The 14908-nt window shown below is 32.4% G+C and overlaps 1 protein-coding gene across 3 annotated transcripts in view; it reads left to right on the top strand.

Annotated features, from left to right (window-relative positions):
- The window catches only part of LOC126891623 (fatty acid CoA ligase Acsl3-like), a 94185-nt gene that overhangs the window by 30798 nt on the left and 48479 nt on the right, over positions 1 to 14908 (top strand). The window contains exon 1 of one of the 3 annotated variants that reach the window (XM_050660842.1): positions 780 to 972. The exons of the other annotated variants lie outside the window; for them this stretch is intronic. Within the exon in view, the coding sequence (XP_050516799.1) occupies positions 956 to 972 (17 nt within the window). The 5' untranslated portion in view covers positions 780 to 955. Of the gene's footprint in view, positions 1 to 779; positions 973 to 14908 lie in introns of those variants that run through there. 3 annotated transcript variants of the gene reach the window in all.

The following is a 14908-nucleotide window of genomic DNA, read 5'->3' as shown; positions in this document are numbered from 1 at the left end:
TGAACGTTATTGAGAGAATTGTCCATGAAATACTGGCTTAAAAGTTACACTTGATAAGAGCCCGTGTATTTATACTATTTACAAGATTTTACAAAAGCATCAGACACCATAGTAAAATTCAAGCAGCAATGATGGAATATCTCAGAAGAAGGGTAGAAATAAAACGAAAATGTCCAGAAAACTCTCACGTAGTGTCATTCTTCTGCACGGCAATGCTCGTCTCATGTTGCCGAAGCAATGAAAGAAAATCTAAAACAAAAGAAACGGAGAGATTAGAGAATCCACCTTTTAGACCCCGTTTAAGTCCTTGCTATTTTCACATCTTTGGGCCATTGAAAAAGGTAAACAAGCCTAGTATATACCTACACGTAAACATTATTGACACAATTGTCCGATTATACACATGAAATACAAGCTTAAAATTTCCACTTGATAAGAGCCCCTGTATTTATACTATTTACAGATTTTACAAAAGCATTAGACACCATAGTAAGATTCAAGTAGCAAACATGGAATATCTCAGAAAAACGGTAAAACGAAAATGCCCAGGAAACTCTCACGTAGCCTCATGTTGTCAAAGCAGTGAAAGAAAATCTAACACGAAAGAAGTGGATGACATTAGACCATCCACCTTTTAGTCCCGATTTGTGTCCTTGTGATTTTCACATCTTTGGACCATTGAAAAAGGTGTGTTTTTCAACTGAACAAGCCTCGTATATACCTACACGTGAACGTAATTGACAGAATTGCCCGATCCTACCACTGAACTGGCTTAAAATTTCCAGTTGATAAGAGCCCGTGTATTTATACTATTTACAAGATTTTACAAAAGCATCAACGGCACGTCCAGTCTGTAGTTATCTCAAGATAATGTAACATCGACCACAAGAGAGCAGAAACGCGCATTTATATTAGTTGTTGTTTAGTTGTTTAGTGAAGTGTTTTATTAGAGATAATGACGGACACTACTAGGTAATTATGTTTATGTCCTTCGCGACCAATTGTGCACTTTTTACGTAACCTAAAAAGAAGAGGAATCGAGTAATTTAATTTTTAAACGCACAGGATGACGTTACGGCATAAGAGGATGGCAGTTTTTCCGAGATTTGTTCTAAAATCTTTCTTTCTTTCTTTCCCCCCCTTCCTTTTATAGACCAGGATGCATCTGTAAAAATATTAGTACATTTGGACGTTGAGAGGTGACTCAAATTTTTTTGCCGAAATTACTTGAAAATAACTCAAATAATAATATTTGAGTTATCAGTTAAGATCGGTTCAATATATTTTGCAAAATAAATTTTGCAATCCAGCTTTCGCAAAAAAAATTCATTTTTTCAAACTGTTACAGGACTGAAAATAAAGCAGATAGCGAGTTGAAATTTTTATTGCTTATAGAAGTGTAATGTACCTTTTATTTGCAATTTGCAAAACTAAAATCGATTAACCACCACGGCGTCAGGAATTTTTTTAAATAAACATTAATTACACTAGTTTACAACCAATTTGCGACTGGAATACAATATGCTGTTTTTTGTTAATTCTTGCTCTCTGAATATGATTATGATGATAAAAAGTTCCTAACACGTAAGATTTTTGAGTTATGGTTTTTCCAAAAAAAATTAAGTTACGATTTTTGAGTTATGAATATTTGACTAAAATTTTTTTTAAAACAGTCATTTGTAATATATCGGGAGTGATGTTATCAAATTAACATTTTTTCTATAAATTGTGCATAATTTGACAACACTGGGATATCTAATGTCTACGAATAATACATTAACATTTAAATAAAGAATAAACCAAAGATAATCCTTAATCAGTAAACCTACCCATTTAAAATTATATAGTTCTAAACCGTTTTAACGACTGTTCCTTCTGCATAATAAAAGTGTCTGTATTTTCAAGGAAAAGCAAGCATAAAATTGAATATCCAGATATTATCTCAGCAATAAAACCGGTTTTCCATGGAGAAGATTTACCAGTTCCAGGACTCACGGCAAATTGGGAAGAAGATTTGGAAATGTATGACGATAAAAGTAAACCCGATGATGTATCAGAAAAGAATGATTCTTATTTTCACAAAAGCGACGAAAAGCACCTTATTGCATCCAGCAAGCCGAATTACATGATTTAGTTCGAGACCTTCACTTGTCCAAAGACATGATTAACTCTAGGTTCTAGATTACAAAAATGGATTTTTTAAATGGAATTTACTAGCCAGTAAAACTTATAATATTTAGGAACCATAACCAGGAGCTATCCTAGTTTTTTACTATGCAGGATAAAATGTGTGTTCTTGTTAATCCACATAGTGTTATGGGAAAATTGGGATATGCACAAAATTGTGTACAAAAGACTTACTATATTTTTTGTTTTTAGTTCTGAGCTTATGTGTATATAGTATAAAAGAATTTTTATAATAAACAGCAATATTTGATGCATTCTATAACTCAAAATCTAACATTTCACCTGACAAGACAACGTACGCGTGGACCCCTGCGCAGAAATGCACGGCACCTTAAGAAGAAGATAACTCAAAATCTATAAGTGGTGGAAAATTTTAGTGTTTGAATTCGCATTCAGGGCGCTTTAAACTCCACGGTACAGCCATTTTAACATCTGTCGCAAACATTTTTTATTTGTTGACTAGTGTTATTGGTGTTGCGCGCAGGACACCGGATAGTTTGCTCTGATTGGGCATTCCAATGACCTTTGATAATTATTGATACATTTTAGTTTTTATTACATTTCGATATAAATAAATAAATTTGTTTATTGCAAAATAAAAACACATACTCTATCCTTTGAAATAACACTTTCTTTAGCAAAAACTTTCTTTGTTCATATATTTTAACTTGAGAATAAAAGTTTATTATTTTTAAACATATACAATTGTTTCAACAATATTTCACAAACAATAATAAAATTAGTTTGATTTTTGTGGAATTAAAATATTAAAATACAACAAAATATAGAGTAAGAAAATAATATATTAGATGAAGATTGGAAGAAATTTTGGGTGGAAATCAACTTCATGTGAATCGAACACCGCTGTCCTGCGCGTAGCACCAATAATTAATGTTTATTTAAAAAAATTCCTGACGCCGTGGTAGTTAATCGATTTTAATTTTGCAAATTGTAAATAAAAGGTACAGTACACTTCTATAAGCAAAAAAGAATTCAACTTGCTATCTGCTTTATTTTCAGTCCTGTAACATTTTTAAAAAATGTATTGTTTTTGCGAAAGCTGGATTGCAAAATTTATTTTGTCAAATTTATTGAACCGATCTTAATGAAATTTACAGTATTGTTTTACTGTATCATAAAGTTTTTCTGGGTGAAATATGAAGGTCATAAGTGTAGCATAAATGGTTGAAAACGTACAATGCGAATACTTGTTTTTGTATGGTTTTTTTTCGCAATTATTGCTATTTTGCAACAAGGGTGACTATTTTTTCAACTTTTAATTAATTCTATATTGTAGGAAATTTAATTACACAACTTTTATGTCAGTACATCTTTTCTGGGAAATGAATACTTTTAAAGTTATAATCAAAAAACGAAGAAAAAAATCGAATCTTTCCTTCATTTTCTGACATATTAATTATTTAAACAATGTTCCGGGCCTTTTTGAGAGGGAGGATAACTCAAATATTATTATTTGAGTTATTTTTAAGCAATTTCTGCAAAAAAATTTGAGTCACCTCTCAACGTCCATCTCAAAACAGATGGGCCCTGGACTATTACCCTTTCAAGTGTCTGAAGAATTTCTAAAATCTGTCTTTGTTTCTTTTCCTCCTTCTTTATACCCTTTCAGGTGTCGGATTTGGTTTTAGTTATCCTACATATTCGCCCATCTCTTCCATTCTTTTCTGTCTTGTGCTCTTATTTTCATTTCTTCACGTGTTTTGTTTAATCTTTCCTACATCTACTATTTGATGTATCCATTTTTTCCTCGGTCTCCTTTTTTATATTTCTTGTTTCGTGAATTTTTCTCCTTGGTCTACTGGGTTTCATTCTTATCAGATGTCCATACCAGTTTAATTGGCTGTTTATTATTTTGTTCATTATTGGTTCCTGTTTGGTTTTACCTCATGTTTGCTCATTTTTTTCTACCCCATGTTTCATCTTTCTGACTATAAGTCGTAGATGTCTCATCTCCATTGCGTTTATCCTACTATTATGCTTTTTCTGCAAAGTCTAATTTTCACTCGTATGTAGTATCGTCAGTATCACAATCGTATTATATATTTTTATTGTTGTTTCTTGGGACAATTCTTGTTCTAAACTCAAAAATGTTTATGTACGGAAATTTTCTCGAAGTCTCAGACCACTTTCGGCAAATATATTTGTAATAACCGCTCTTTTAATACTTTTTGTATGTCCAAACGTGTCCACTGTCTAATTTTCTGGATATATGTATTATGTTTGTGCGCCGTACTCCACGTGTCCTTTTTATTTTTTCTTCAAATAGGATAGTTTATTATTTATTAGATTAAGAATGCACCTATAGTCCAGAGAACTAAGGTTTTTGTCGGGACACTTGACCAGCCAGGTTGCAAATGGATTTTTTAGGTACTATAAGACTTAATATACATTATAAATACAAAAATGCCGTCACAGTTCGGACGAGAATTTTAATAACAAGTAAGTGTCAAAAATGGCAGTTTTTTCGTTTAAATCGCTACAGGTAAAAATAGGGTAATTAAATATCTTAAAGTATTCGTCTTTTAGTAGACGGGCAGAAGTTTAGTAGTCTGGATTTGGGTCTAGTTATAGCCAGTGGCGGATCCAGAAATTTTGTTTGGGGAGGGGGTCATGGGTCTTAAGGGTGATTTAATTACCTATCTATGATGCAAGGTGACTTAGTCTTACCAAACGTAGGATACGTGGGTTTACAATTATGGGGGGGGGGTCATGACCCCCATGACACCCCCCTGGATCCGCCAGTGAGTTATACCATACACCATATTAATAATCTTCCATGAATCACCTTTAAAAATATTTTGAGGGTATGGCTTATTAATGATATTGTACTATAGTCCGAACAATCTTTGGCATATATTGTTTTTGGTATTGTTACAAAGATGGACACCAACCATTCCTGAAGGATTTTTCCGGTTTTATATACTTCATTAAACATATCCAGTAGTACAGGTAGAGTTTCATCGTCTAGAGATTTCAGTAATTCCGCAGGTATTTCGTCTGGACCTACAGTTTTCCGTTTTTTGCGTTTCGTATTGCTTGTTCGATTTCCTCCATTATGATCTATGATCTCTGGTCCCGTTTCGCTGTCGATTTCTTCCGGTTCTTGTCTATTATCCTCAAACAGATCTGTTATATTATGTCTTCCACTTTTTCAATTTCTCCGTGACTTCTATAATTTTTCCATTTATGTCTTTAAGAAGGCCACCTTCTTTTTTCGCTCTGTATTTGTGATTTCCTTTATTTTCTTGTGCATGTTAAAGCTATCATACTTTTTAGAATATTCTTCGATTTCACTACATTGATCTGCCAACCAATTGGATTTGGCCTCTTTTATTTTCTTTCCTATTAATCTCTGTATGATAATTTCTAATAAGAATGAAACTAGTAAGATTGTTTATTGCACTCTCTGAACAAATTGAATATAATATACCTCTTGATTTCGTTTCACGATGACAGTCTATTTGATATGTTTTTGTTTTTCAATACATCATCGAGTCTTTCTACCGCTGTCAAAGTCATTCGGATTCTTCTTGTTATCTCTGCCGTTTCATTCTATTTGTCTAGTTTGATCATGTGACCTAGGTGTCAAATCTCTTCGACTTTGACTCTTTCTTTTATGGACTTTAATAATAGTAGATCTTCTTTTCTTCATGTGCTTTGTCCGTTGCGGACGTTGGCTATCATCATAGCAATTTTAATTTTATTTGCGGCGTTTCTGAATAAGTCGATCGATGTTAGTCCAAACCATTGGCGTAAGTTTTGAAGTCATGAGTGTCTTTTTCTTCCGGGTCCGCGGTTGCTCTCTATTTTACCCTGTATTATCACTATTATCAGTTTTAGTATACGATATTTATCATTACTCTGGGCTAATTAGCAAAATACAAGGAAAAGTTATTTACTAGCAATTTTATTGCTGGAATCGAATCTTGATTGTTTATATGTTTGTATATGATGATTGTATATATTAATAATATGGGTATGCAAAGTCCGCAGATAGTGTGCTACTTAAAAAAAATGGCGCCCGAAAATCGTGTTTCTTTCAATTTTTGCTCTATAACTCCAAATATTTTAACTTTACACCAAAAACAACCAAATAAAAATTCACCGCAATTAAATTCTGCATAGAGACGTATTTTCCCGATTTATTTCGACGAAAATTTTCCCCGGAAAATGCGGTTTTTTCCAACAAAATCTTTAATTTCCAACTAAAATTTCAGATAAGTAATTGTTTATCAATAATTAAACAATTTGGTAAATAATATAAAAGCTCTTTTTGTATATATTATAATTCCAGAAGCCGATGAAAATTGAATGAACAGTTTAGCAACAATTAAATTGCTAATTAAAAATTTACGGTCGCTATAATAACCACAATAATTATGATACATAAGAATAACTATGACCTTTGTATAAAAAGACACTTTACCTATCTACTGTACTTTACAGAATTGAAATTGGACCATTTAAGCGGCCTCAGGAATATTTTAAAATTATAAACAATTTTTTGGCGGCAGGACGCTTCTTTTAAAAGAAAAAACGTTTAATTGTTATGAGTGGTTCCTGAACTACAACCGGTCAAAGTTGACCGGCCTTTACGGCAAAGATATAAACAATAGGATCATAATTTTCGAACCATCACCTTGTTATTTCGGTCCTTCTCCACTCCACACCAATTTCCATATCTTTAAAATACTCATAACATATATTATTATAATAAAAATTATCGATATTACAAGTGAAAATTGCCAAAATAGCAAAATTACAATCAATAATTAGGTTGGAGAAAATGTAATCTCGAGAAAAAAAATCGGTATACGTTAAAAAAATGCATTTTCTCGGCTTCCCATGGAGCAATCTTCTTCATTCTTTTTTGTTCACAAGTAACTCGAGTAGACCAATCTAACTAATGCATTATTAAATGTCAAACTTGCTTTTGTTTTGTTATAATAGATTAATTTATTTATAAGAAAAGAAAACTACATATTTTTTTCAGTTGTAGACTTTTTTTAAATAAACTTACTTTACCATAAGTGCCCCGTTTAACGTTAAAAACACAAATATTCTCATTTGAAAGCTGTATAATTATTTAAACAATCTTTATTTAAACAAATTAAGAATTTTTGTTATAATAAATAAATAAATTTATTATTACAAAACAAAAGCAAGTTTGACATTTAATAATGCATTAGTTAGATGGCTCTACTCGAGTTACTTGGGAACAAAAAAAGAATGAAGAAAATTGCTCTATGGGAAGCCGAGAAAATGCATTTTTTTTAACGTTTACCGATTTTGAACTTTGAGATTACATTTCTATAACATAATTTTTGATTGGAATTTTGCTATTTTTGGCAATTTTCACTCGTAATATCGATAGTTTTTAGTATAATAATATATGTTATGAGTATTTTAAAGATATGGAAATTGGTGTTGAGAAAGAGAACCGAAATAACAAGGTGATGGTTCGAAAATTATGATCCTATTGTTTATATCTTTGCCGTAAAGGCCGGTCAACTTTGACCGGTTGTATCTCAGGAACCACTCATCACAATTAAACGTTTTTTCTTTTAAAAGAAGCGTCCTGCCGCTTTTTTCCAATACCGTTTTCATTATTTAATTTAATTTAATATTTCCCGACATATTCTATTTGATTATAAGCCAAAAATTGTTTATAATTTTAAAATATTCCTGAGGCATATTCCTGAGGCTCCAATTTCATTTCTGTAAAGTACACTAGATAGGTACAGTGTCTTTTTATACAAAAGTCATAGTTATTCTTATGTATCATAATTATTGTCGTTAATATAGCAACCGTAAATTTTTAATTAATAATTTAATTGTTGCTAAACTGTTCATTAAATTTTTATCGGCTTCTGAAATTATAATCTATACAAAAAGAGCTTGTATATTACCAAATTATTTAGTTATTGATAAACAATTATTTATCTAAAATTTTAGTTGAAAATTAAAGATTTTGTTGGAAAAACCCGCATTTTCTGGGGAAAATTTTCGTCGAAGTAAATCGCGAAAAACTCGTCTGTATGCAGAATTTAATTGCGGTGAATTTTTATTTGGGTGTTTTTGGTGTAAAGTTAAAATCTTTAGAGTTATAGAGCAAAAATTGAAAAAAAACACGATTTTCGGGCGCCATTTTGTTTATAAAAAAAAGTAGCACACTATCTGCGGACTTTGCATACCAATATTATTAATATATACAATCATAAGATTCGATTCCAGCAATAAAATTGCTGGTAAATAACTTTTCCCAAAAATGGCCTATTCGCCGATAATCTGCCCGGACTACATGTCTAATCTCATCTATTATTTTTATGCGACGAATATCAAGGCTGAATTAACACCTATTTTGCCAGAATATGGTAAGAAATACGAAAAAGTCATTAACATACAATAATAATACCTACTTGCACCGTTTGTGAATATAAAAAAAATACGCAGTTCATTTGTCTAAAGTTCAGTTGGCATAAATATAATATTAGCAATGCCCTCGTTGATAAGTGATATTATTGTTTTAGTGTTTCACATTTAATTTTTACAAATGCACACAAATATTTACAACGTTTAGAAATATCAATAGCAACACTGGCTATTAATATGTATATTATCTACATTTTCCCCAGTCTGGTGATGTTGTTTTTTTAAAGTTTGTGTTTCGTAATATATGAAGTCAAGGACTTTTGCCATTTCCGTATTTGAACAATTCTTTGGTCAGAATTTCAGGATATTTTGGAATTGAAGTTATTTGCTAGAAAGTAGGAAGAGTAGCGGTAGGTCTTATGAAACAATGAACAAGACCCGTCCAAGAAAATTTTTATCAGCCTGTAGAAGATTCTCTAAAATTGACAAAAAAACATGAACTAACTATTATCATGGGTGGTTTTAACACCAAAATAGCACAAGGTACAGTTGAGAATGTTGTGGGAACATAATATGGTCTTGGCACCAGAAACGAAAGAGGATAAAAGCTGATCCAATTTTGCCAAGAGATGGATATGGTTGTAATTAATACATTTTTTAAATTGCATCCAAGAAGGCTTTATACAAATTGATTTTACAAAATAAGACCGTTGTCTTCTCAGATCATAATATATTAGTTATTCTTCTACATGTAGTTCCTTCTTCTATCGGAGGTTGGCTATCATCACAGCTATCCTTACCTTATTGGCGGCTGCTCTGAAAAGATCTACTGAGCTGCAACTATACCACTCTCTTAGGTTTCTCAGTCAGGAAATTCTTCCTATTCCTATGGATCTTTTACCCTTAATTTTGCCTTGCATTATGAGCCTTAATATCTCATATTTCGCACCTCTGGAAAAGTAGCCTAAATATTCCAGCTTGCTTGTTTTGACGTTTTTTTATGACCTCGCAATCCGTTTGCAGCCTACTTAACACTTCTGCGTTTGTAACTCGTTGAATCCATGGTATTTTCAAAATCCTTCTGTAGCTCCATACCTCAAATGATTCCAATTCTTTATACTATCCACTTTTAGTGTCCAGCTTTCCATTCCATACAACAAAGTAGAGAACACGTAGTATCTTAATGCTCTTATCCTCAGCTCCAGAGGAAGGTCTCGATTAACATTTTTTTTGAAGTTATACTTCTTTACGATCGACAGTGAAATTTTATAATGCCGAGCGCATGCGCACACAGACAGTATGTAGTTCGTTGCTAATCTTTCAAGATATGTATGTATCAGCGCTGTCAGCACAAATAAGTCATTAAAAGGATATATTAGTGCTTTTAGTAAATGTATTATTTATTATAATTTTTGTGTCTTTGGATTTTTCTTCCTCGGGAATAAGATATTTTATAATAATAGTAAGTATATTTAAAGTATTTTTGTATACCTCGCTTGGTCTATTAAATTTGTCAGTATGTATGAGAAATCTTGCAACCTGTCAAAACAAAGGCCGTATAGCGCAGTGATAGAGCGCGTGACCGGAGATTGAGAGGTCCCGGGTTCAAATACCGGACGATTCATATTCTTTTTTTTTATTTTTGGTACCGTTTTAATATTTTTTTTTAAAGTGGTAGGTAAGAAAGTTAGTTTAATATTTAAATAAAATACAAATAACCTGTTAAGTATATTTATATTTTTGAAATTGTATAATAAAAGTATAACTTCTTACGTGCGTACAAAGTACACACACATTCTTTTTTTTATAAATGATTGTCTTGCAATTTCAATACGTGTACTGATTTCTCTACCTTGGTCATTGTTTTCATTTACCCAGGTTCCCAGATATTTTTAGTTATTCACTCTTTTAGTTTAGTTTAGTGTATTAATTACAAATATCAAAATACGACTAAAAATAATTCATAAGAAAATGAGGCCCAAAATAGATATAAACCCACTGAAAGAAAATAACATACGGGAAAAGTACCTAAAAAAAGAGATTAATAAGAATTTTGCGAAAATATCTGAGAAATTACTAGCGGCATAGAATCACAGTGGAACAAAATAAAGACATCTATTAACACAGTGGCATGAATATCTTAAATCAAAAAAAGAAAAGCAGCAAGAATGGATGACAAATAAAATAATGCAGATCATTGAAGAGAAAATAAAATGAAAATTAAAACGTAGAAATGACAATGAATACAAAAGAAGCATTTCTGATGGAGAAATGTATGGAAAGTGAAACACTATAACACAAACAAGACAATTTCGATACCACAAAGAACAAAAAATTAGCTTACTTCGGCCACATTATGCGTAATAGATACATTTAGAATAGATAATTTAGTAATGAAAGAAGTAGAAGGAGACCTTCCTCGTCTAAATCCATCGTTGAACTGAAAAAAACAAATACTCACAATCTTGTTTGTTTATTTATGTAAAATAGTGGGGTCCCATCCTAGGCCAAAAAAGGTTTTATTGTTTGTTGTTGAAAACAACACGATAAGATATCAGTTAAAAGGGGACTGCAAGCTAACATGTGTAGATATATTCAATGTTATTATCATCTCCTTAAGGGCCTGCTTCACTCAGTTGTCAGGTTGGGTATCTTACTCTTTGTGTGTGTTTTTTAATTTGAAAATTGTATCAAACTATTTTACGCCTGTAGGACGTAGGATATCTACTAAATCCAGTTTGATTCTATAAGGCAAGATTGATAACAGAGGCACTGGACGTAGTCCAGATTCTCTGGACATTGTCCAAAGGCATTGGACGTAGACGTACATCCTGACTGGCCAATCTTAGAAAACGGTCAGAAACGGTCAATAGAATAGGATGGACCAATGTGGTAGTCAACATCATAAGAAAATGGGCACCATTAGAAGAAGAACATAATATTTGTGACTTCACTATCTATATGCCACACACTTCAAGGCATAAAACTCCTTAAGTTATTTATATTTGTATACAGTTCCAATATTTTGGTTGCCAATAATGACTTGAGCAATATTATTTATTTTTTATGCCAAGATAAAACACTGGCTTTTATCTAGGTTCATGTTGAAGCCACAATTTAAGCATGCTGTTTTTAACTAATCTCTTCAGGTCATCCATATCTCAAATTAAAATGAATTTTAGTTAAAAAATTACTAAAATTAGAGACTAACTTTATTATTATTAGATGATAAAATTTGTAACGCATCAAAAAGAAGATGATCTATAACCTCATCAAGGTGACATGGCAAATAATAAAGATCATAATAATTCATGAGTTAAGATGGTGTTTTGGCACCGTATCTTCTTTTAACGCTACAATATTAATTACTAAATTTTAATCAGTATTGAAAGAGTGTAATAGGTCACTGTTATATGACCATTTTTACGTGTAGAGGTACCTATTACGTCTATGTGCACTATGATGGCAGAACTAAACAATAAAATGTCTTATGTTTCTACGCCATATAATCAAAAATCTCATTTAACCGAAACAGATGAAAAAAGACGAAGGGTTGTGAAATTATTTATGAAAAAGAATATTTTGTTCCCAAATTGACGCTTGATGTTCTGATTCCAAAAGTCCTTACAAATACTTATGAAAAATGCGCTGTTTGGCCGGAAAATGGGAAAAACTATAGAGCTAAAAATTTATAGAGACACAGTCAGATAGGGATGAGAGAAAGAAGACATGGATTAGCTCTAAAGGACTCTCAGAAAATTAAATAGATTATAGAGAATAGGGAACAAAAAATTGAAAAAAATCTTCAAATTTCAAAACGAAACAACGGTCTAATAGAATCCAGCTATGATCTCTCATCTGATCATACACCAGTTATTATGAACAAGAGTACCACAGTTATAAACAACACACCCCCTCCTCGACTAGCCTCAAAAAACACCAACTGGGCAGATTTCCAATACTACCTAGAAGAAAACATCTCTCCACACATCAAGGATCCACACGAGATAGATACAGCAGCTTAATATTTCACTACCCTTGTGCAAGAAGCGGCATGGCAATCTACACCACGAACTGAACGCAGACCGACACATACAACAAATGTTCCCCTACACATTCGGCAACTCATTGCTGAAAAACGTCGTGCGAGAAGAAACTGGCAAAGATCTAGAAACAACATAGATCAACATATATACAATAGACTACGTAGACAACTTGGAGTAGCCATTAAAGCTGCAAACAACGAAACCTTCGAACATTAAATTACAAACCTTACAGCAAATGATCAGACGCTATGGAAGGCGACTAAGAAGCTCAAAAAACCATACACAACTATTCCTCCCCTCCATAAACCAAATGGTGAATGGGCTCGTTCCAACAAAGAAAAAGCGGACGTCTTTGCTAAACATCTTACGAGTGTATTTCAAACCGAGCCACCAGACCCTGATGAGGAAGTGGAAGAACTAATTAGCGCAGCATGTCAAATGTCCCTTCCAATCAAAAGTTTTACTCCTATAGAAGTCAAGAAAGAAATAACCAAACTCAACAAACGAAAGGCTCCAGGTTATGACTTAATCTCGGCACAAGTACTAAAAGAACTTCCTCGTAAGGCCGTTATTATGCTAACAGTAATATTTAATCGCATGCTAAGCTTATCACACTTTCCAAAAATATGGAAATTTGCAGAAATCATAATGATCCTTAAGCCAGGCACAGCTCCCAATGAAGTAACATCTTATCGATCCATCAGCCTACTCCCAATCGTTAGCAAAGTTTTTGAAAGATTGCTGCTACAAACAATATACGCAGATCATGAATTCCTAACATTACTACCAGAACATCAGTTTGGTTTTCGGGAAAATCACTCTACTACACAACAAGTCCATCGAATAGTAAATGGAATATCAAAAACTCTCGAAGAAAGGAAATACTGCAACGCTGTATTCCTAGATACCTCACAAGCGTTTGACAAAGTTTGGCACAGAGGTCTGCTTTACAAAGTAAAATTAGCACTATCTAGTAACTATTTCCTCCTAATCAAATCCTACTTATCAAATAGATATTTCTCTGTACAATTCAAAGACCAACAATCCAGCATCTGTCCTATTAACTCCGGAGTTCCGCAAGGTAGTGTTCTCGGGCCGCTGCTTTTCTCACTCTACACAGCCGATATAGGTACCAGAGTCTCATAATACTACGATCGCTTGTACAGAATATTGATTCAAGAATATCGAACGCTAAAAATGAATATCAGAGGACATAGAAAGAAAAACTTACAGACAAAAATCAATTCGCGACAAAACTAGCGACATTTTTGATAGAAACATTAAAGAAAATGGCTATGAATGCAAAAATTAAGAGAAAATGTTTTACATTTAGTTGTATAATTGAACGACAATATTTTCATATTTTGCTTTCTCTTTGTATATCATTACCGTCTACCATTCATTCGCCAACATTCTAATTACATTTTTGTATTGTAATATTTGCAACAGTAATTATCTCTACTACATAGAGGTCATTTTGTCTAACGGTGTGATGATTTTAATGATAACGTATCTGATAAAAACATTTCATTTCATTTGAAGTTGATAGGAACGAAATATTTTATAGTTTTATGTCTCTTGAAAATAATCAAAATTATACAAAATACTTATAATCTCTACAAAATATACGATACTAAAACAAGTCAGGAAGAAGGGAAATGACGAAAAGGATATATGGTGTCATATACTTAAACTTTGTCGCACTTATTTAGAAACGCCCTGCATATTACTAAGGATTTAAGCAATTTTCACTGTATTATCTTAAATGGACTGCATATTCTATTATCCATTTTGATAGCTACTTTGTTATTTTTGTAGACTCCTTTTACTGCTCTTATTAATATTAGTGGAACTTCGATGTCTTTCATTGCTTCCCATAGTTTGGCTCTAAGTATCGAATCATAGTCCTACTCATTATATGAGATAAGTAATAAAAAATTATTGAATTATTTTTAATTGAATTTAGATGATTGTAAGGCCAACGATATGACAGTAGCTCTAACATGAATAGAAAAATTAAAGGTGTACAAGCTCGTGTTTTTGCAAAGAATATCGTCGTGCTTTTTGTATGCCATGTGGATGCCACTCCCAGATTTAGTCATTGGGGATGCAGCTATCTTGCGCACAATCAACATCTTTTTTGGTATTGCACAATATTATACACATTTTTTTCTGCTTGTTGACAATGTGCATTTATCTTTATCTTTTATCTCACTCCTTCGTCGTGTGAGCTGCCTTATGCGTCTGACATGTTGGATCAGATATAAATAATAACCATTGTC

The sequence above is a fragment of the Diabrotica virgifera genome, chromosome 9 (genome assembly GCF_917563875.1).
Source record: "Diabrotica virgifera virgifera chromosome 9, PGI_DIABVI_V3a".
NCBI classification, from domain to species: Eukaryota; Metazoa; Arthropoda; class Insecta; order Coleoptera; family Chrysomelidae; genus Diabrotica; species Diabrotica virgifera.
This window is presented reverse-complemented; position numbering and strand designations above follow the sequence as displayed.